This window comes from Anabrus simplex, chromosome 2 (genome assembly GCF_040414725.1).
Source record: "Anabrus simplex isolate iqAnaSimp1 chromosome 2, ASM4041472v1, whole genome shotgun sequence".
NCBI lineage: Eukaryota > Metazoa > Arthropoda > Insecta > Orthoptera > Tettigoniidae > Anabrus > Anabrus simplex.
In genome coordinates, this window is record NC_090266.1 from 607,528,543 (window position 1) to 607,553,351 (window position 24,809).

Below are 24,809 nucleotides of genomic sequence, written 5' to 3' on the forward strand. Positions count from 1 at the left end.
TATTTCTTTTTAAAGAAGATTCCAAATACAAACTTTCATGTCTGTAACACCTTCAGTTTTTGAGATATAAGTAGTCTCATAAAAAGAATTCAACCCCTTTTCAGTACTTTTTACACCCCCCTTTAAGTGGATTTTACGAAAACAAAAAAATGTTTTCTGTACTTTTAAAGGAGATTCCAAATACCAATTTTCTCCTCCTAATAAAAAAATTCAACCCCTTTTTCAGTCCTTTTTACACCCCCCCCCCCTCCCCACTGAAGTGTTTTTTCCAAAAACAAACAAATACATGTTAATTTAAAAAGAGGTTAAAAATACCAATTTTCTGATCTATAATGGGTTCAGTTTTTGATATATAGGCCCTACTGAATATATGCTCATTTTAAAATTTTACCCCCTTTAATCCTTACCCTTTAGTGGATTTTCAGAAAACATATTATGCGTGTTCCTTAACTTTTACAGGAGATTCCAAATACCTACTTTCACGTCTGTAACATGTTACGTTTTTGAGATATACTGTGTTTAAGAATTCACCCCATTTGTCACTCTTGTTCACCACCTCTTAAGTAGATTTTCCAAAAACAAAAAAATATCTGTTTCTTTATTTTTAAAGGAGATTCCAAATACCAATTTTTATGACTGTAACATGTTCAGTTTTTGAGATATAAGTATCCACATGAAAGGTATTCAACCCCTTTTTCACCTTTTTTCACCCCCCTTAACAGGATTTTCCAAAAACAAAAAAATATGCGTTTATTTATTTTTAAAGGGGATTCCAAATGCGAAAGTTCATGTCTTTAAACTGTTCATTTTTTGAGATACAGGTACACTCATTTTAAAAATTTACCCCCCTTTTCAACCTCTTAGCAGTGGAATATTTAGCAAGCACCTGCATTGTAATATGAATGTATCCCCAAAATTATGTCCAGTAGTTTTGGCTCGGTGACAATGAATCTGTCAGTCAGGACAAGTTATTTTATATATATATATGGATTAGGATAAGTAGATCAATAAACTGCATAGAGAACACACATAAATCAAATAAGAATATAATACCACAGTATGCAAATATAAAACTTTTAGGATTAACTATTTCTAGGGATTTGAAATGGAACCTGGAGACGGAGGAGGCGAAGTGAAAAGCGATAAAGGTCATGGGATTTCTTAGCAGGAACCTAAAAGGCTTCAAATCAGGGGCCCTAAGAACAGCCTACCTCAGTATGGTAAGACCCATACTAACCTATGGTTTTCCTGCCTAGAGTCCCACCACAGTCGCAAATTTAAGCAAACTTCAGAAAATGCAGAATCGGGCGGAAAGGCTAATAACTTACACTCCCATCTTCATTCGGCTAACCTCCCTTCAATAGAAACCATTGTCAAAAGAACCGACTTGATCTGCCTCCGAAAATCCCTTGCCAGCTCCATTGACCTTGACTCGATTCGCGGCCTTTCCCTGTCCTTTCACTCTGTCCGCAGAGGTGTTAATCTTGTCTCTGCATTTGTCCATACCACCACCTACCAATCCGGTTACTAAGGTTACTCCGCACATATCTGGAATGAGCTACCACCCAAAATAAAAGCCTTGCTTCTAACACAGTTCACAAACCATGTAAAAAGATGTAAATCTTTGTGTGCACATGGACGGGAGTGAAAGGGAAAGTGTCATCGAGTAAATGAATTACTGTACGGGTGTAAATATGTGAATAATGTAATTATTTTATATATTAGCTTGGTAGGTCTGTGAAGCAACTAATGTACCCCTTTTTCACTTGACCATCCATAAAATCTGTATGATTTGTGGTAAATAAATAAATAAAATACATGCTTTAATGCAAAGGGAAAGAAGCTGATATTCCAGCAACATCTGCTTCCTAGTTATGAGATATATTAGTTGACCTCGTATGTTTCATATAGGAATTGTTCACAAGAGAGGAAATCCTGAGAGTGATAAGCAGAGCCAGAGCGAAGTCGGCCGGGGGGTGTAATGGTATAAATAACAAGTTTTGGAAGGAAATTAGTAAAAATGAGATAATGATAGAGGGCATGGTTAAACTATTCAATAGGATATTTGAGGGAGGTAATTACCCTAAGGAATGGGAAACAGGAATTATATGCCCTATATACAAGGGGAAGGGTAGTAGGAACAATGTGAACAGTTATAGAGGTATATCTCTGTTGGATTCTTTGAGTAAAATATATACTGGGGTGTTAGCGAACAGAATAAGCGGGTGGGCGGAAGAAAATGAAATTTTGACAGATTACCAAGGGGGATTTAGGAAAAAGAAAAGAACAGTGGATAATATAATGATAGTAAAGACTATTTTAGAAAAGTATAAGAATATGGCTAGAAGTACGGTTTATGTAGCAGCAATAGATTTTGAGAAAGCTTTTGACAAGGTGAATAGAGAGGCCCTATTAGAGAAATTAGGCAGGCTAGGGATTTCGGAGAAGATGTTGAGGGCAGTGGAAGGAATATATAGGGTTGTCAGGTTTTGTGTAAAATTCGGAGAAGGGAGACTGAGTGGACCATTAGAGTCCAAGGTGGGTTTAAAACAAGGATGCAAGTTATCGCCAATACTGTTTATTTTATTTATCAACGATATTTTAGAGGGGTTTGGGGCAGAAAATTGGGCTGTACCAGTAATTAATGGTTTTGAAGTACCAGGACTGATATTTGCGGATGATGTGTTATTGATGACGCTAACCTCAGGGGCGATGAATAGGGCCTTAGAGTCAGTGACGCTATTTGCGAGGAAATGGGGATTGAAAATTAATGGAAATAAGTCTAAAATATTAGTAGTACAGGTGGACAAAAGAAGAAAGATAGAAGGTAATTGGGTAATTCAGGGAGAAAGATTGGAACGGGTAAGGAAGTTAGAATATCTAGGAGTTATTTTTAATGATAAAGGAACTTGGAGTGACCAGATCAAAAGGGTGAAATATAGAGGATTGGCAGCCTTAGCCTCAGTCAGAAATTTGCTAGTCAAGTACCCGGGGATCAGTTATAAAACACTGAGACTTGTGTTCAGGTCGGTAATCGTTGGGAGGGTATTATACGGCTCAGAAATTTGGGGGCTGGATGAGAAAAGAGAGGAACTAAGAAGGATTGTTAGTAGTTTTGCTAAGTTAGTAATGGGCTTACCGAGGTGTACAGCAAATGTAGGGGCGGAATTAATGTGTGGGGAGGATTTGGAAGCAGAGGGGGTGAAAAGAATAGTTAAGATACTGGATGAATTTAAAAAGACAGGAAGGTGGGAGAGTATTACAGGCAGCATATGCACAGCAATTTTTTTTTTTTTTTTTTTTTGCTAGGGGTTTTACGTCGCACCGACACAGATAGGTCTTATGGCGACGATGGGATAGGAATGGCCTAGAAGTTGGAAGGAAGCGGCCGTGGCCTGAATTAAGGTACAGCCCCAGCATTTGCCTGGTGTGAAAATGGGAAACCACGGAAAACCATCTTCAGGGCTGCCGATAGTGGGATTCGAACCTACTGTCTCCCGGATGCAAGCTCACAGCCGCGCGCCTCTACGCGCACGGCCAACTCGCCCGGTGCACAGCAATTTAAGAGCATGTATAAGGGTGGATGGTTAGAAAAAATAAAGGGATATTTGGAGAGGATAGGATTTGGACACCTGTGGGGGGAGGTTTGGTCGAAGACAGAAGTGAGAGGGATGAATATACTGGAAAGGAGAATTAGAGATATCCATAGGCAGAAATTATTGGGGGAAAGCAGACTAAGAAATTCGCTGACGGTTTTGACGAAAATAGAGGAGATAGCAGGGTTGAATATTAGATACGTCGATAGGTCAAAACGGTATGGGATGATGTGGTGGCTTTTAGGTTTGCAAAGGAATACAGGGTGGTTACAGGGGAGGGATAAGACAAGATGTGTACTTTGCGGTGATGTGAATGATGATTTTCACTTGCTAAGAGATTGTGAGGTAACGAGGGGGTTAAGACATGATTTATTGAGTGCCGAGCATCGGGAAATATTGGGGAGAGGGGATGAGAACGCAATCCTGAGATGGATTATTACACAATGGGAGAAAGGGGGTGAATTGAACAGGTATTTATGTGCGACAAAAAAGGCATGCGAGAGTAAAATGAAGGAGAGTGAGTTAGAGGGTAGGCAGGGGAATAGGGGGGTGGAATAGCTATGCATATAAGGGAAGGGGATAGTATGATAAAATTCTAATGGATTAGGGAATATAGGGATAGAGTACTTAGTTATGTGGAGTTGGGAAATGATACAGGATTGCATTTCCGTGGTTTCCCATTTTCACACCAGGCAAATGCTGGGGCTGTACCTTAATTAAGGCCACGGCCGCTTCCTTCCAACTCCTAGGCCTTTCCCATCCCATCGTCGCCATAAGACCTATCTGTGTCGGTGCGACGTAAAGCCCCTAGCAAAAAAAAAAAAAAAAAAAAAAACAGGATTGCATGGTCTGTTTGTTTTAAAGTTAGCTGGAATGCAAGTGCTGAAATGCTGAGTGTTGTTGTTTGAGGTCAGGAACAATAATGTGACGCAAGTACAGAGCACAATAAGGACACTGGATGAATATGTTTGAACATTGAGTGAGGGACTGCTACAGCTAATGACTGCTAGATATTATTCTTATTATTATTATCCTTATTATTATTATTATTATTATTATTATTATTATTATTATTATTATTATTATTATTATTATCATTCTTTATTATTTATTTTACTTTGCATGTGAACATGTATAGGGGCGAAGTCGCCTGTTATGTTCAATAAATGTATGTATGTATATAGGAATTGTCGTCATGTTTTGTCTCATCATTGTGTTTTTACTTCCAGATTCTCTTGGTGGCAATGCTATAACATTGATGATTGCATGTGTTAGCCCTGCTGATTACAATTTTGATGAAACCCTTTGCACATTACGATATGCTGACAGAGCTTTGCATATTAAAAACAAACCTGTCATTAATCGTGATCTTAAAGAGGAAGAAGTGGCTAGACTAAAGCAACAGGTAAGAGTTGAACATTCTTTGATTATTGCTGAATTTCACTAGGTTAAACTAAAACTTATACACCTAAAGCTGTGATAGTTTAATTACAGTTTAGATACGTACTGTAATTGTCCTGTTAATTTGTTTTAATGAAATGGTTTGTGTCAATACATGTATTAGACAGACATCTTAATCGTGAATATTTTTTATAATTCCGATTTCAGTTACAACAGTGTTAACATAATATTATTTTGGACCATAACTTGTTCTCACCCATATCATATACTGTATTTCATCGCATAACCGTCATGCTTTTTATACCAAAATTTTCAAAAAATAGTGGGGTGTGACCTTCGTGTGAAGAATTTTTAAAACTAGTATTACTCAAAAAATTAATTTATAACTACATTGTATTTGATACAAGTTTAATGTGCCCATAATACTCATGTATCTACATCAAAATTATTAACGTAATCCAAATCAAAATTCATAATTTATTCACAGCAGTTTGGCAAACGTTTCTCCAGTCTGAATATAAAAATGAACTGAAGTTAATTGTTATTGATTAGAGCATTAAAGTTAAAATATTACATTTGCAAAAAATTAGTGCAAAATAAAATAAATTATCATGCACGTCTATAATAATCACATCACTCACAAACACATGCATCTGTACATTCCAGAACGGTCGATACTACCGCGAGAGTACCTAATAAAAATGAAAGGGAAAACCGTACATACCCCCAGGACATGGAGAGGCCCACTTGGGGTGAAGTACGTGGGTTACAAGCAGGGATGTACCTATTTGCATATCTCCAAATACTGAAACGTTCAATTATGCGTTTTTGCAGACCACAAGAATGTGGCCCATGGCTACAGGCAGCTGGTTACATGACAATGTTAGGAAAAAAAAAAGACTGCATTAATTTTGATTTTTAACATTGATAAGAACAAATATTAACTGTTCATGGTTTGGGTTACTGTAGTCACCTCCTAGTTCGTGAACCATGGGCAACGGCTGAGTGGCCTAGTAAGGGGTCCTGAGAGTTGGATACCAGTTACTATGGAATAGGAGTGGGCATCTCGGACATATTGTGAGTCATGGCCATCCTTGTGCTCGGGTGGCTAGGACTATACAGTTCACCGGTGGTCCCTAACCCGTTAGAGGAGAGATCCTCACTTGGACTATGTACAAATAGGGTAGCATCCTGCTTCACTGAATTTTCACTGAGCATGCTCAGAATGTTTTAAGCTAGCTTCGGACCAATGTGTGTGTAACATTCTCACTCCCATTTGACAGGCGAGGGACTCCTTGGAAACAACTTGGTGAACGAAGTGGATTTCGATGGGTAGCTATTAATATTAGTTGGGCTTATGGAAGAATGAAAATAGAACTGGCTGAATAAGTGAAGAGGATGCATCTGCTTGTGCTAGCAGGTAGTGATATTCGGGTAAGGGGAGATAACGAGGAAGAAGCAGGAGATTATAAAGTTTACTTGATGGGTCTTAAAAAGGGAAGGGCAGAGTGTGGGGTTGGGCTGTTCATCAGGAATACTATTGTAAGCACCATAGTTTCTGTTAGGCACGTAAATGAGGGAATGATATGGGTTGATTTAGCAGTTGGAGGAATTAGGTTGAGAATTGTCTCAGTGTATTCAACATGTGAGGGTGCAGATCAGGATGAAGTTGACAAGTTTTATGAAGCAGTGAGTGATATCATAGTCAGGGTCAATAGCAAGGGTAGGATAGTGCTAATGGGTGATTTCAGTGTGAGAGTTGGAAATAGAACTGGAAGATATGAAAGGGTGATTGGTAAATATGGGGAAGATATGGAAGCTTATAGGAATGGGAAGTGTTTTCTGGACTTCTGTGCTAGTATGGGTTTAGCAGTTATGAATAAATCCTTTGAGCATAAGGCTATTGACCGCTACACATTGGAACGTCAGGGCACCAGATCCAAAATAGACTATATTTTAACCAATTTTGAATTCAGGATATCTGTTAGGAATGTTCGGGTTTTCCAGGGATTTTTTGATGATATACCCTAGTATCTGATCTGTAGTGAACTAAGTATCTGTAGGCCTAGGATAGAGATTGTCAAGTCTGTCTGCAGACGAATATGCATTGAAAATCTCCAGGACGAGGAAATTAGACAGAATTACATGGAAATGATCAGCAAAAAGTTCCAACAGTGGAGAGTAAGCAGCTTCAGGATGAAAAAGCAGTACTCACATGGGAAAAAGCGAACAGCTTGGTGGAATGATGAACCGAGAGCAGCTTGTAAACATAAAGAGGAGGCGTATCAGAAATGGCTCCAAACAAGGACTGATGCAGACTGGGAATTGTATGTAGATGAAAGAAACGGAGCAAAACTACAGTAATACCAGGTGAGGCAACATAAAGGGGAACCAGTCCTGCAGCCCTGTAGCGTAGCATGTACACAGGAGGTGCGTGCGTGACAGGAAGTCCGCGTAAGCTATTTCTAACAAACAACACAAAATATAAAAGAAGTCGCATATATCACTCCAGGAAATGTTGAAACTGCTTTCTTTCGTTGTTCAAGCATTTCCGGCACCTGCTTAGGAAATTGTTCATCACCCTCTGCAATTCCCTCTGAGAAATGCCTGAAAAGAACATTAGATTAGGGTCAATTACTCCGTCGTGTATTGCATTCAAAACCCATTCACAAAATCGCATTCGTAATGCTGGGTCACCCGGTTTAAGTTCTTGCACTGCAGTAATTTTATACGGCTTTAACTTCAGTAACTTTGTACCTGTTTGAAGAGAACCATAGGAAATTTCCATTTCCTGAGCAAGTCATCGAAGTGATTTTGTAGGAGACCTTTCCAGAGCATTACCAATGTTACCTACAGTTTCTTGTGTGAGTACTGTACGTGATTTATTACGTTTCTTATCAAGAAGGACTTCCTGTCTTACATAATTTATTTACTAATCTATGAATCAAAGTCCGACCTGGAACTTGGACATAAGGAAACTTCTCTTGAAATAATCTCCGTATGGCCCTCGCACTTTCTGTACAGATGTATGAATTTTTGGGGAACAGAATACCGATACCTGGCTTGAGCCAAGTGAGCCATTTGACTGAATTCACACACTGTACTAATGTCACCAACGAAACACGTGCCAAGTTTCCAAACGTTCAACAAAGACCGAAACCTGGCGCGATAGCGCGGCATTGAGTACATCTGGCACTGTATTCCGTCACCGACTGACTCGCTCAGGAATTCCCAAGCACAGGATGAAGCGGTTCCTCTTTATTCTGCTCACCGGGTAGTTGTTGAATCCAAAAAGAAGTTGTGGGAAGATTTTGGTATTAACCTGGAAAGGCTAGGTTAAGCAGCAGGGAAACTTTTCTGGACAGTAATAAAGAATCTTAGGAAGGGAGGGACAGGAAGAAGGAATATTTTGAAAATCTTCTCAACGTAAAAAGAAATCTTCCTGGTGACGTTGCGAACAACCGAGCTCATCGGGAGGAGGACAACAATATTAGTGAAATTACGCTTGATGAAGTGGAAAGGATGGTAAACAAACTCCATTTTCATAAAAGAGAAGGAATAGATGAAATTAGACCTCAAATGTTGAAATATAGTGGGAAGACAGGGATGAAATGGCTTCGTAGAGTAATGAGATTAGTATGGTGTGTTAGTAAGGTACCTTCTGATTGGACAAAAGCAGTAATTGCACCTATCTATAAACAAGGGAACAGGAAGGATTGCAACAACTATCGAGATGTCTCATTGACCAGTATACCAGGCAAAGTGTTCACGGGCATTTTGGAAGGGATCCATTGTTGGATACACTTGAGAATGGTCAGCTGTTGAGAGTGCTCTTGCATTATCATAGTTATAAATTAGTTAAAACCTATTAAAATAGTTAAATTGTGTGTGTTTTTTAATATATATATCGATTTAGTGATAATTATGTAATTTGTGTTTAGTGCTTGTTGGTAGAAATTGGGAGTAGTGATATCTATTTGAATTTTATATCAAGTAGTTCAGTTAGTGTTCAGTAGATTACGTTTTATAGGTTAAGTAGGATACCTAGGTATACTTTTTTCGAATTTAGTAACTAATTTAGGTAATAATATAAACTTTTTTTTTTTTAATATTTAAATATCTGTAGGTTGGTTAGTATAATACTTACAAAGACAAATTATAATAAACTTCTGCAGCTTTTACATTCAAGCAGAAGATAGACACGGTATTTCGTATAGATATCCAATCAAACTATCACGAATATAAAAACTTATTCATTTAAATAACACGATCGTCGCCATAAGACCTATCTGTGTCGGTGCAACGTAAAGCCCCTAGCAAAAAACAAATAAAAAAAAATAAATAAATTACACGATATGCATGTAAACTTCATATGCATGTAAACTTCAATTTAGTAAAAGGAGTGGAAGAGATTACACGGTTTTTCACTGTTGAACTACTCGACAGTCTTTGGATTGTTGACAATTGTTTGCTGCATTCTGATGAGATCAATCACTCACTATTCATCTGCATTTAGGACAGTCGCCCAGGTAGCAGATTCCCTATCTGTTGTTTTCCTAGCCTTTTCTTAAATGATTGCAAAGAAGTTCAAAAATTTATTGAACGTCTCCTTTGGTAAATTATTCCAATCCCTAACTCCCTTTCCTATAAACGAATATTTGCCCCAATTCGTCCTCTTGAATTCCAACTTTATCTTCATATTGTGATCTTGTGATCAATGAGTAGAGGGTAGCTGAGTAAACAATAACACAAGAATCAGCTAATTCGGCTTACTGTATTCCGATAATTTGTAGTTCCAAGTCCCCAGGATAGTTCGTACTTTGCACCTTTGATTATTCATCGAGTAAAAGTTAATAATCAAATTCCTGTATCCCAATAATTACATTTTAAGTCCCCGGCTTATATTCGATAAAAGTTTTTTAGAGAAATTGTTTTAGTCACCCTCTTATTTTTCAGCATTTAAGGACACTTTTATTCTTCATCCCGCGTAGTAAGAAAAATAATAGTAATCCACCAGCTGTAAAAATAACATAACTGCATTTCAGTTATGAACTGTAGTGTAAATACGGTATATTAAATGGTATCTTGCCTGATATAGGCCTATTCGTATGTATCTTTGTGTACTGTAGCCCTCGTGCTCCTTCAGCATTTAACCAAATTTCTATTTGCATAGAAGTATAAAATAATGTCCGGCCCCGCGGTGTAGGGGGGAAACACGTACGCCTGTCACCCGGTGGCACCGGGTTTGATTCCCGGCTGGGTCAGGAGTTTTTAATTGTAATGATTAATATCCCTGGACTGGGTGTTTGTGGCGTCCTTAATCTTCCTTTCCTCACACACAACATTCCACACTACCGCAATTCCAATTACACGCAGGTTCAAACAATATGGTGCCAGTAGGGGCAAAAGATCCACATGGGTCGACGCCCCAAACAAATAGCATTTAGAAAAGAGAAAAAAAAAAAGTATAAAATAGTACTAATAATAATCTGTCTACGTATTTAGCTTTGTTGGTAATCTTTGAGTAGTTCTTGTGAATTTCAAACTTTAGTTATAATTTCCATTTCTGTTTGTGCTTAGTAATAACCTGTTTTAATTAGGATACGTCTGAACGTAGTTTAAAATTATTGTAGTATATTGAAATGAAAACCTACACCCTGTTTTCCAGTCATTGACCGGGTCAGGAATGTAATGAATGAATCATATATAGGCTAATAGTACGATGGGGTCACCACTCCCAAAGTGATTTATTAATGACTGATAGATGCTATGAAATGAGAATGGAGAGTGTTGCTGGAATGAAAGATGACAGGGAAAACCAGAGTACCCGGAGAAAAACCTGTCCCGCCTCCACTTTGTCCAGCACAAATCTCATATGGAGTAACCGAGATTTGAACCACGGTATCCAGCAGTGAGAGGCCGACGCGCTGCCGTCTGAGCCACGGAGGTTCCTTATTTTAGTATATTGTAGTATCTTATTAGAAGTTAGTGTGCTTACTCTATTATTGTGAAATATTTGTGTGGCATAGCATGTGTTGTATCTGTAGTAATTCTCTTAAAAGAATTCTGTTGTAGTAATTAGGGTAGACTTAACAGCGTTTTAGAATTGTGTAATTTTTGTGTATTCCTTTCCGTTTTCTGTAACTAACAGCAGTTTTCATCCTGTTAGGTTTTTGTAGAATAAAAATTTGTTACAACTAAGTAGTATTGTAGTGTAGTAGTAGCCTATATTAATTACCTTATTGTCGTGTGACTTTTGCGTACTCTCCTAGACAATATTTCTTTCCTTTCATTTTTATTTTGCACAGAATAAGTTATTTTATTTATTATTTTATTTTTGTTATTCCATAAAGAACGGCTAAGGAATGCAAGTGTAATAACTGTGGGTGTGGCCAGGCACTAAGGAGTATGAGGGAGGAGTTGGAGAGTTTGAGGGAGATAATTAGGACTCTCTCTGAGGACAGGAAGGAAAGTAGGCCTCCCTCAAACAATGTACAGGATACACTAGGTGTAAAAGAGGGATGGGAAGGAAAGGTGGGAAATTGTAGAAGACAGATGATCTAAAGTTTTAAGGGGAAGGAGATTGCAGGCTAAGGGCTCTATTCAGTATCAGAATTCAGGACAGGTGTCTGTGAGAAATCAGTACAAGTCACTGCAGGTAGAACAACAGAGGGAAAATAAGGAACTGGGAACTGTTGCTGAGAAGTGTGGAAGTAGGAGGAAAGGAAAAGGTAGGAGAGGGAAATGTAGAACAGAGAATAGGAAAAGACAGATGGAACGGGGTCATGGGCAGGAGAAAAGGGAGGAGGAAGTAGCTTCTGCAGCAGTGAGGAAAGATAGGGCTGACCAGGAGGGGAGGGAATCACATGAGGTGGGTAGGGTTGAGGCTCTGGTCATGGGAGATTCCATTGTTAGACATGTGGTAAAGTGTGTGGAGGAAAGGGAGCCAGGGTAGTGTGTTATCCAGGAATTAGGTTAAGACAGATGTTGAGGAAAGTAAAAGAAAAGGAGGAAGGAAAGGAGAAGGTTGTAGTGTTTCACGTTGGTACCAACAACATAAGGCAAGCAGGTATAGGTACCAACATAGTTGGGGATATATGGGATCTGATAATTGCAGCACGGGTGAAGTTTAAGGAAGCGGAGCTTGTTATCAGTATAATAATGTGTAGGAGGGATACTGACTGGAAGGTGATTGGGGATTTAAATTGGATTATTGAGTGGGTATGTGGGAAACTGGGAGTGAGATTTCTAGATCCTAATGGGTGGGTGGGAGATAAGTATCTGCGCTCACATGGCCTTCACTTAAACCACAGTGGTACATATAAGGAAATTTGTTAAGAAGGGTTATAGGGAGGTACATTCAGGAAAACTGGGTGGTGTAGGGAGTGGAGATAAGGGTGGAAGGATCAGAAAGTCAAATAGGGATGACATAAAAATGTTAGTGATGAAATGTAGAAGTATTGTAAAGAAAGGTATAGAATTAATTTAATACATATATACTTACCAGATGAGCCTTCGTGGCTCAGGCAGCAGCGCGCTGTTCTCTCACCGTTGTGTTCCATGGTTCAAATCCCTGTCACTCCCTGTGAGATTTGTGCTGGGCAGAGCGGAGGCAGAACAGGTTTTTCTCCGGGTACTCCCGATTTCCCTGTCATGTTTCATTTCTGCAACACTCCAGTATTATATCATTTCACCTGTCATTCACTAATCATTGCCCCAGAGGAGTGCGACAGGCTTCGGCAGCTGGCACAATTCCTATCCTTGCCGCTAGATGGGGGCTTCATTCATTCCTGACCCAGTCGAATGACTGAAATCAGGCTGTGAATTTTCATTATACTTACCAGATATATAGTAATAGCAGTTGAATCATGGCTGAGAAATGATATAATGATCCTGAAATATTCTCATGGAATTGGAGTGTGTACCGTAGAGATAGAATAGAAATGGTAGGAATATTCATTCTGGTGAAAGAAGAATTTTTTAGCTATGAAAAAGTTAAAGATGACAAACATGAAATTCTAGGTGTAAGGCTCATCTCTAAACATAATAGGCAAGTTGATATCTTTGGAGTGTACACACCAGGAAAGGGTAGCGCTGACGGTGATTCAGAATTATTTGATAAGATAATCAGCTATGTGGGAACGATATGGAAAGGAACGTGATTGTAGCGGGTGACCTGAATTTACCAAATGTCAATTGGGAAGGTAGTGTGAATGACAGGAAGCATGACCAGCAAATGGCAAATAAGTTAATATTGGAAGGGCAGCTGATTCAGAAAGTGATGGAACCAGCTAGAGGGAATGCTGGTGGTGCTGGTAAAACTAGATGAGCTCTACAGAGAAATGGATGGTATTAGTGATCACGAAGCTGTTTTTATTGTAGTTGAAAATGAATGTGACAGAAAGGAAGGTATTAAAATAGGCATGATAAAACAGGCATGAAGGAGTTTTTAAAAAGTAACCATGATCGGTGGAAAATGGTAAATAAAAGTTTAAATGGACTCGGGGATGTGTTTAAAGCAATTGTTGAGGAATGTGAAAACAGCTTTGTACCTTTAAAGGTGGTAAGGAATGGTAAAGACTCTCTATATTATAACAGAGAAGAGCCCTTATTGAAGTGCTCATTTAATTAATCAGTCATTTATTCAAATGTACAGAGAATATTTTATTTTTATTATGTAGTAGTAACTGGCAGGGAACATCTACATTCAGCAGTACATGTCGCAATTTCTACAGGGAACTTGGAACTCGGGTTTATTTGCTCACCAGCTAAGTTTAGGAGGAGGAATTTCGACATGACGTACACAAAGCAGAACAAGGTAACAATAGAACTCCAACGGCTAGACCAACGGACAACATTTCGGGGGCCCGGCGGGAGGCTATAGGACAGGGTCAGCCAACTGTGTGTACGTGTGATGTCAGGTAACACGTCACACACTCTGCTCGTGCAGCGAAACAAAGTTCTTAGTACTGTTACTGAGAAGTGTGGGCTAGAGGGCAAGGGGAATCACAACGTCATTCCTAGGGGGAGGCCCAAGGGCTGCAGGTAGAACAATGCGGTTATGTGTACTACATATTTCTCTCCACATAATTTATTGTAACGTAACTTTGTTGTGTTGTGTTTGAGTCATCAGTCCATAGACTGGTTTGATGCAGCTCTCCATGCCACCCTATTCTGTGCTAACCTTTTCATTTCTACATAACTACCGCATCCTACATCTGCTCTAATCTGCTTGTCATATTCATACCTTGGTCTACCCCTACCGTTCTTACTACCTACACTTCCTTCAAAAACCAACTGAACAAGTCCTGGGTGTCTTAAGATGTGTCCTATCATTCTATCCCTTCTTCTCGTCAAATTGAGCCAAATCGATCTCCTCTCACCAATTCGATTCAGTATCTCTTCATTCGTGATTCGATCTATCCATCTCGCCTACAGCATTCTTCTGTAACACCACATTTCAAAAGCTTCTATTCTCTTTCTTTCTGAGCTAGTTATCGTCCAGGTTTCACTTCCATACAATGCCACGCTCCACACGAAAGTCTTCAAAAACATCTTTCTAATTCTGATGTCAATGTTTGAAGTGAGCAAATTTCTTTTCTTAAGAAAGCTCTTCCTTGCTTGTGCTAGTCTGCATTTTATGTCCTTACTTCTGCCATCGTTAGTTATTTTACTACCCAAGTAACAATATTCATCTACTTCCTTTAAGACTTAGTTTCCTAATCTAATATTTCCTACATCACCTGTCTTCGTCTGACTGCACTCCATTACTTTTGTTTTGGACTTATTTATTTTCATCTTGTACTCCTTACCCAAGACTTCATCCATACCATTCAGCAACTTCTCGAGATCTTCTGCAGTCTCAGATAAAATAACAATATCATCGGCAAATCTCAAGGTTTTGATTTCCTCTCCTTGGACTGTGATTCCCTTTTCAAATTTCTCTTTGATTTCCTTTACTGCCTGTTCTATGTAAACATTGAAAAGGAGAGGGGACAAACTGCAGCCTTGCCTCACTCCTTTCTGGATTGCTGCTTCTTTTTCAAAACCCTCGATTCTTATCACTGCAGACTGATTTTTATACAGATTGTAGATAATTCTTCGTTCTCGGTATCTGATCCCTATCATCTTCAGAATCATAAATAGCTTGGTCCAATCAGCATTATCGAATGCCTTTTCTAGATCTACGAATGCCATGTACATGGGCTTGTCCTTGATTTGATCCTCTAAGATCAGACATAGAGTCAGGATTGCTTCACGTGTTCCTACATTTCTTCTGAAGCCAAATTGATCTTCTCCCAACTCAGCTTCAACTTGTTTTTCCTTTCTTCTGTAAATAATACGTGTTAAAATTTTGCAGGCACGAGATACTAAACTAATGGTGCAGTGGCTTTCACACCTGTCAGCACCGGCTTTCTTGGGAATAGGTATAACAACATTCTGCTGAAAATCGGATGGGACTTCTCCTGTCTCATACATCTTGCACACTAAAAGAAATAACCTTGCCATGCTGGTTTCTCCTAAGGCAGTCAGTAGTTCAGAGGGAATATCATCAATTCCAGGTGCCTTGTTCCTATTGAGGCCACTCACAGCTCTGTCAAACTCTGACCTCAAAATTGGGTCTCCCATTTCATCAGCATCAACAGCCTCTTCTTGTTCCAGAACCAAATTATCTACATCTTTACCTTGATACAACTGTTGGATATGCTCCTGCCATCTTTCTGCTTTGTCTTCTTTCCCTAGAAGTGGCTTTCCATCTGAGCTCTTAATATTCGTACACCTATATTTCCTTTCTCCAAAGGTTTCCTTGATTTTCCTGTATGCAGCATCTACCTTTCCCAGGACCATACAGCCTTCGACATCCTTGCACTTCTCCTTCAGCCATTCTTCCTTAGCTACCTTGCACTTTCTATCCACTTGATTGTTTAATCGCCTGTATTCTTTTCCGCCCTCTTCATTTCTAGCATTCTTGTATTTTCGTCGTTCATCAATCAGGTCTAGTATCTCCTGAGTTATCCACTGATTCTTAGTTGATCTTTTCTTCCTTCCTAACATTTCTTCAGCAGCCCTACTGACTTCCTTTTTCATGACTCTCCACTCTTCCTCTATAGTGTTTCCTTCAGCCTTTTCATTTAGTCCTTGTGCAACCTGTTCCTTGAAACAATCCCTCACACTCTTTTCTTTCAACTTGTGTAGATCCCATCTTTTTGCATTCTTTCCTTTCTTCAATTTCTTCAATTTCAGATGGCATTTCATGACCAAGTTGTGGTCAGAGTCCACGTCTGCTCCTGGGAAAGTTTTGCAATCCAACACCTGGTTTCTGAATCTCTGCCTAATCATAATGAAGTCTATTTGATACCTTCCAGTGTCTCCAGGTCTTGTCCACGTATACAGCCGTCGTTTGTGGTGTTTGAACCAAGTATTGGCAAGGACTGAATTATGATCAGTGCAGAATTCAACCAGCCGACTTCCTCTTTCGTTCCTTTGTCCCAATCCAAATTCTCCTACTGTATTACCTTCTCTTCCTTGGCCTACCTTGCATTCCAGTCTCTGAAGTAGCATAAAAGGTATAAAGCAACTGTATTTCTACATATACAAACTACACTTGCTTTTTCTGGCGAATCTTCGGAACTTATATTGAACACAAAATTGCTGTGTTTTACAATATCACCCACTGTAAAAATAGTGCTGATAGTAACAAACAGCACAGTTTTACAACAAAAATAGTACTGAGAGTAATCTGTGAACTCAAAACATATGTTTTACCTCACGATATCGATACTCAGTTGCTACTCATGGGTTTCTTTGATTTTTGTAGTTTGAGGCGCGCGGCTGTGAGCTTGCATCCGGGAGATAGTAGGTTCGAATCCCACTATCGGCAGCCCTGAAGATGGTTTTCCGTGGTTTCCCATTTTCACACCAGGCAAATGCTGGGGCTGTACCTTAATTAAGGCCACGGCCGCTTCCTTCCAACTCCTAGGCCTTTCCTATCCCATCGTCGCCATAAGACCTATCTGTGTCGGAGCGACGTAAAAGCCCCTAGCAAAAAAAAAAAAAAAAAAAAAAAAAGATTTTTGTAGTCTTGTTTCGTTGACTAGTTTTGCTATATTTGGAGGTAATGTTTGAGGAAACTAAGTTTAAGAGCAACTTCAAATCGTGACCTGACAACTGGCTTCTCTGTTTTGGTTTTGTTGATTTAAAATAGAAAAAGATTCGTTCACAGGCTTATGTGGAACCGAAAATACTTAACATTCTCGCTGCAAACCTATGCAATCGGGGAAACCTTTTTTTAAAAAATATTATGAGCCCAACTACTCCAGAATTGCGCCTCACCATAGAAGGTGCACCATCTGTTGCTATTGAAACTAGTTTGTTCCATGGCAAAGAAGCATTTTCAACAACACTTCCAATGCAGTTGAAAATGTCGATGCCTTTTGTGGTATTCTTCATAGGCACTGAATCCAGTATTTCCTCCCAAATTATAAAGTTTTTGTCAACCCCTCGTATGAAAACGGCTAGCTGGGCCATGTCAGAAATATCTGTGCCCTCATCAATTGCTAAGGAGTATGCCCGGAAGCTTTTTCTCGGTTCTAATAATTGTAGGTGGAAATCATCAGATAGGTCTTGAATTTTTGTCGACACTGTGTGCGCGGACAAGCTGGTAGCTTCGAACTCTTGAATGATATTTAGACAAAACTCCTCACCTGCTAGAATTAAATATTCCTTTACTAATTCACCACCACTGAACGGTTTAAATTTCTTTGCAATTAAATTTAAAAAAACAACCACAAACCTGTTACGCAAGCGTAGCAGGGGGAGAGGTGGTACTCCCACGTGGCGCGTCCCAGGTGGCGGATAGGGGGGGTCCTAACCGGCTTTCCGGCGGACTTGAGGGAAATAAAATACCTCTCGCAGACCAAACACACTACGCCCTGCGGGTGGGGGACGCACATGTAGAATACACCCGCGGTATCCCCTGCCTGTCGTAAGAGGCGACTACAAGGGGCGAACAAGGGATGATTGAATTAGAACCATGAAACTACTCTTGATTCGTACTATCATGGGTTGCATGTACTTGTGAGTAGTATCACGAAAATGGTACGAAATAGGTTTGTGATTAGTTGCAGTAAAAAGCCTGGCCTGGTGGTTTACAGTACCTGTGCGTCGTACCCATGTGAGCAACACCGTGGGTCTGGGCGTAGCGTGTGAGTTGTACCGCTATATGAGTGGCACCGTGGGTCAGCGTTGCTTGTGATTGGTACCCACTATGTGAGGAACACCCCGGGAATACCGGCACCCGTGACTAGTACACCTAGGTGAGGAACCTTTCCGGTTTGCGTTGGCTATGAGTGGCGCCATTGTATGAGAAACACCATAGGTCTGCGTTCCCTGTACGAAGTGCAATACTCGTGAGTAGTACCATCTTGTGTGGACCACCGTGAGTCTTCGCTACTTTTGATCAGTACCCCAAAATGACAAATACCATGGTTCTACTTTACTCGCAACATGTACCATTCTGCGGGGCCTTAGACATGAATTTAGCACCCCTTCAGACATAAAGCATCATTGTGCTTTATAAATGGTCCCTTGGTCAGTAATACTCTAATTAACTACCTTCTTTTTGAGTCTGATCCACTGTTTTTTTTTTTTGTAGGGTTCATGTCCATCCATTCATTCTTCATGACATTTTTTATTTTATTTTAGTCAGTGGATAAATTTGAATTTTTTGTTATTTCATTTCTTACCATTAGGGGCCGATGACCTCGATGTTAGGCCCCTTTAAACAACAAGCATCATCATCATCAAGCATCAAATTTAAAAAAACTTGTGTCCTCATCCCGAGGTGGTGCAGCTCTTTTCAGGCACACCCCCATTGGAGGTGAGCTGCATGTACCATTTCAACCACATACCAGCCCTCCTGCCATTCTTAAATTTCTGGCAGTACCGGGAATCGAACCGGGCCCCCGAGGACAGCAGCTAATAACACTAACCGTTACGCTACGGAGGCGGACTGCAATTAAATATGAAATTTTATAACTCAGTCAAACTGCTGACTTACTGATCGAATGCTCGACATGGTTATTTAATTTTCCTTTTAGTTCTGTAATTACACGTATCCTTTCCTCGCCTTGATACTGATCATAATCTTCAGCGTGATACAAACTGTAGTGGTGTTGTAAATTATATATTTTTACATACTTTAGCTCTTTTCTACAAACCAAACATTTAGCTGTAGCAATCCTATCATTTTCAACAAATAAATATAGATCTTCCCATGAAGATAAAAAGATCGGAGGCGTAGATAGCTTCTCGCACCGTGATGTGCCCGGTTCATCCATACTTATATACTGTACTGTACCACTAACACCATACGGCTGAGGATATTGATAGGTATGTCAGAATCATAAAAAGCCTTTATTCAGAATTTGATCCTAGATTCAACAATTTGGAGTATCTGGAAACTTATATTCAACTTTTAACCATGCTATTTTCAGTTGTTGCAGATAACGTTGATCTAGACCTACAATTAGAGTTATTAGATTTACAGTGTGATACAGAACTAAGAGATCAATTTGTAAACAAGAAGGATTTGTGTGGCTTTTTGTGAAAAGTGTCTATACAAGCCGTAGCCACCAGCATGTTTGGCACTTCACGTGTTTACTACAAAGCGAGGCTGTCTCTTCGTGTCACTCTACGACAGCGGCTCCCCACCTTCTGCGCTCTTACGTCATGTGAGCTCTATGACGTCAAGTGGTCTCTCTTACATCACACGCCAGCCAGTTAGCCGACCCTGCTATAGGAGCTGGAAATATACGTTTGAAGTAAGTATCTCGAGCGTGTTGTTCTGGACCTATCATATGATAGCGTCGCTGTCATTTTGGCTAGGCACTGGTCCGTGCGAGTGATCGCCCCGTTTGAGGATACAACGGCATCTTAGAGGACGAATTAATAAAAGCGATGAGCGCGTGGGCTAGCTACCCTATTATTGAAATACACATTTGAAGTAAGCATCTCGAGCGTGTTGTGCTGGACCTATGATATGATAGCGTCGCTGTCATTTTGGCTAGGCACTGGTCTGTGTGAGTGATCGCCCCGTTCAAGGATACAACGGCATCTTAGAGGACGAATTAATAAAAGCGATGAGCGCGTGGGCTAGCTACCCTATTATTCGGCGAGATTCTGTGCAGGTAACATCGAAAGAAGTATTATTTACGCGAGTGCGGGTCAGAACTTACGTTTCTTGATCATGTGGGGACTCGAACTTTCGTTTAAGACTCTCAGTCTGCATTTCAATTATTCAAGATGTTTAACTTTTATAATGGCTTTTATTTTTCGATTTTCGGAGGGAAGAACTGTTTCCAGGTATTCATTCAATGTTTAGTAGCGTGCCGGAGTAAACATATTTTACGAGGACATCAAATTCCGTAATTTCCAGTCCAGCATTTAAATGGGAAATATTTGACCTAGTTACAGGATTAGGTTAGAAGTTGATCCGCGACTGAATGGGAACTGGTTTCACGGTCAGTGGAAATTACCCCGGCTGTAGTATTCTTGTAACTGGTGGGTTAATCTTGTCCCAGTTTTCTACATCGTGGACAAGGGGATGTTTTAAGAATAACATCCAGGAGCAGCGATGGAGACTACAAGATCACCACTTCAACGCCAGGAGAATGGAGACCCAAGGACTGATCCGGACCTGTACTGAAGGCACCACTTTCGATATTGATGGGATGCAGGCCGACCAGATGGCTGGCAGCGATAAGTCAATGAAGTAGATGAGTACAGAATTGTCAGTGTAATTAGGTGAGTGTGAACGTGTTTTAACGTTGCAAAAGGGGATAGGGTCGGGCTGAGTGGCTCAGACGGTTAAGGCGCTGGCCTTCTGACCCCAACTTGGCAGGTTCGATCCTGGCTCAGTCCGGTGGTATTTGAAGGTGCTCAAATACGTCAGCCTCGTGTCGGTAGATTTACTGGCACGTAAAAGAACTCCTGCGGGACAAAATTCCGGCACCTCGGCGTCCCTGAAAACCGTACAAGAGTAGTTCGTGGGACGTAAAGCAAATAACATTATTAAAGGGGATAGGTAAGGTAGTTTGGAAGCTTGTTATTAACGTAAATATAATTGTTAACGTAAATGTGGACTGATAGCATAAGGTCGCAGCTTGCCTTTCTTTTTATTCAGTTGTTTTTTGTTTTGTTTTTGTTTTTTACTGAGTGGTTAGCATCATTTCTTTTACAAGTCAGTTCCTTGTTTTAGCCTCATTTATTTTGATTTGTTTTGCTTTGATGTTTGAGACGCAGTGTACGACTCGGGGCTTAAATGTAAATGTAAATAAGAATTTAAATTAAAGTCAGGAAGGACTAGATTAAAGTATTAAGGGGAGCTCAAAGCGTACGGAAACGTTTTGTCACATTTTGTGAGATTTATTGCATGATGTATGAATGAGAATGTGCGAGACAATGGAGTTTGGATCCATAAATTTTGATAGTGTCATCTTCATAACTATTTTGAATATCAAGATGAGTGTAAATTAGTAATTGATTCACAAGTTCCTCGAACCCAGTTTCATATTCCTATTATTCATATATTCATATTCATATTCATATATATATATATTCATATTATTAGTGCGAGTTTCTGGAGTTCTGAGATTGAGATATTTCGGTAACTTTCAGATGTTCAGACATGATCTATTGTCTATGTGGCATTTTCTTAGTTTCAAGTTATGGTGTTATTACAGAGTTGGCCACTGTATTATTCATGTTTAACTTGACGAGCGCTAGTGGTTTGATTTGTGACCAGCACGGTCTTGTTTCTTTTCATGAGAGCAAATGTTAGACGACGTCATTTTATATACTTACTCAGTTTTGGAAACTTTAGGACATGTGTTATGGCTTAGTGTGATTTGAGTAAGAGATCGCATTCCTCATTTGGAAAGGCCTGCATTTTCTTGTTTGTGTGACTTGCCTCGGGTAGACTGTTGAGCAGAGTGTGTTAAGGGTTGGACCCTGTGTGTTTTTGATATTTGCTGCATTATTTTGGGAGACTGAATCTCTGCTTTTGAGTCATTCCTCCGTGTTGGTGAGAGTGATGATGTGTGTTTACTGAGGAGAATTTTATTTTAGCGGCCTATACTTCGTGATTTTTATTGTTTTTTATCCATGTCACTATGGTTGTTGCAGTAGATGAGATTTTTATATCGCGCTGTTTAGTTTGGATTTTTCTTTGTGATATAACCGCGCTGAGGAATTTTTTTGTGTTATGCAATCTCTTTCAGGAACCAACGTTGAAGTATGTGTTGAAAGTTAAAGCTTCCTCTGTTATTTTTATGAATTTGTGTCATATAGTTTATTTCAGGAATCCATGTTGATTTGTGCATGTTGTTATAAAGTCCACTAGTTGACAGATTTTGTGTAATGTAATTTATTTCAGAAACCTACGTTGAACAGGATGTGTTGCTTAAAGTGTAAAATTTTGTTTCCTTATATTTTCCATCGAGACTTTGAGTGAATGAGGGTTGCGTGAATGCTGCCTGCTTTCTTGGTGAGCCCTTGAAAATATGACATGTTTTTGTGTCTTTGATTGTGTTTATTTGCCGTTTATGTGATTTTATTTTGTGTGGTTCCTATCCACATTGTTTGTTGTGCTCATGAGATTGCTAATGATTTGAGGTGTATATATATGAGCGTAGGATGTTTTACCACTCAGCATGTTATACAAATATTGTACAGTTAGATTAGTTCTATCTCCCCTTTGTGCATTAAATCACGTCTTTTCTTAAGTTTAGGGAACCCCACTGCAATGTCAAGTGAGCAGGAAAGGGGAACGTATTCATCTACAGTTCAGAGTGTTAACAAAAATAAAGCCAGGTGTGTGTTGCAAGCACGCAAGCCAATGTATTAGAATTAATGAAACTTCAAGATTTTATTTGATATGTTAAGTATGTGTGTCGGCATACAATAGTATATTTGTATGCTTTCTATTTTGATTCTCAAGATGGACTTTTATCAAGCTGAAAGAACAATTCTGAGTCATGTAAACATTTGGATCATTTGATACTCTTTGCTACTTTTTAATATTTTCTTGTTTATTTTAATAAACAGATTTTCCTACAAAAGTGACATCATGCTTTGCCTTGCTTTATTTATAGCTTTTAGTTGACCTCACCATGTCCATATTAGTTATATGTTCCCCATCGGAATCCAGGATGTATGTATTTTTAGGGCATTTTTTTTTTTTCATAGTTCGAACTGAGTACCTCTGGGAGCAGCTGACTAATCTGGGACAAATTACCTTGATGATAGAAACGGGGACAGTAAACAGACTAAGGAGGAGGTGCAGGTTGGAAAGAAATAGGGTTAGAAATGGCTGTGGAAGTAAGGAGAAATTGAAGGAATTTACTGGGAAATTGAATCTAGCAAAGAAATCAGCTAATGATAACATGATGGCAAGCATAATTGGCGGTCATATATATTGTAGTGAAAAATGGAAAATAGGTACTTTAAGGCAGAAACAGGTTCCAAGAAGGACATTCCAGGAATCATTAATGAACAAGGGGAATGTGTATGCGAGGATCTTCAAAAGGCAGAAGTATTCAGTCAGGAGTATGTAAAGATTGTTGGTTACAAGGATAATGTCCAGATAGAGTAGGTGACTAACACTAAAGAAGAATGACATTTACAGTAAGATACAAAAGTTGAAAACTAGAAAAGCAGCTGGAATTGATGAGATTTCGGGGCATATACTAATAATAATAGTGTTATTTGCTTTACGTCCCACTAACTACTTTTACGGTCTTCGGAGACGCCGAGGTGCCGGAATTTAGTCCCGCAGGAGTTCTTTTGTGTGCCAGTAAATCTACAGACACGAGGCTGTCGTATTTGAGCACCTTCAAATATCACCGGACTGAGCCAGGATCGAACCTGCCAAGTTGAGGTTAGAAGGCCAGCGCCTTACCCGTCTGAGCCACTCAGCCCGGCGGGGCATATACTAAAGACAATGGGTTGGGATATAGTACCATATCTGAAGGACTTACCGTATAATCTTGAATTTCACCCGCACTGTTTCTTAAAAAATATTTTTTCCAAAATTGGGTGCGGGTCTTGTTTAAAATTTTGGGAAATTTATCTTTCCGAATTTGCGTAAATCGGGCATCACCGCCAGCGCGGCTTGGCAACATTGCTATCTCCGCTCTCAGTATACGCTACTTCCGCGCTTGGCGTCTGTCTCACGCACGTTCTCGGAGTATCAGCATGAATTCCAGAAAAGCGTTTGCAATCTTTTACTGGGAGTGAGAAACTGAAAGTAGTTCGGGAGGCCGAAATTATTGGAAATCGTGCCACCGGTAGGAAATACGATATTGACGAGTCGTGTAGTCGCAGTTGTAGAAAGAAGAAAAATCTGCTATTAACATTTAGTGGTGATTGTAGAGCTTTTCATGGATTGAGTGTACACTTTTCATAAATTGAATTTTTTTAAAATAAATATGTGACAGAAAGGCGGGAATTGGGATATGGTGTGTCAGCCGAAATGTGTCAGCTAAAGGCACTAGAGATCGCAAAGGAACTTTCATCGGAAGGGTTTAAGGCAAGCCGAGGATAGGTTTCTAATTTTTATAAAAGAAATGGGTTGAGTGTATGAAGGCGTACCTCAATTTCACAGTGTCTTCCTGGTGCCTACGATGAGAAGTTATTGTCGTTTCAGTGTCACATAATTCGGTTGTGGAAGGAAAATGCATATTTGCTTTCCCAAATCGGCAATGCAGATCAGACGCCAGTCTACTTTGTAATGCCAGTGGACAGGACTGTGAA

The 24,809-nt window shown here is 39.6% G+C and overlaps 1 protein-coding gene across 1 annotated transcript in view; it reads left to right on the plus strand.

Annotated features, from left to right (window-relative positions):
• Positions 1–24,809, plus strand: part of Klp3A (kinesin-like protein 3A) — a 343,005-nt gene that overhangs the window by 119,042 nt on the left and 199,154 nt on the right. The window contains exon 9 of the mRNA XM_067139235.2: positions 4,826–5,001. Coding sequence (XP_066995336.2) covers positions 4,826–5,001 — 176 coding nt within the window. The remainder of the gene's footprint in view (positions 1–4,825; positions 5,002–24,809) is intronic.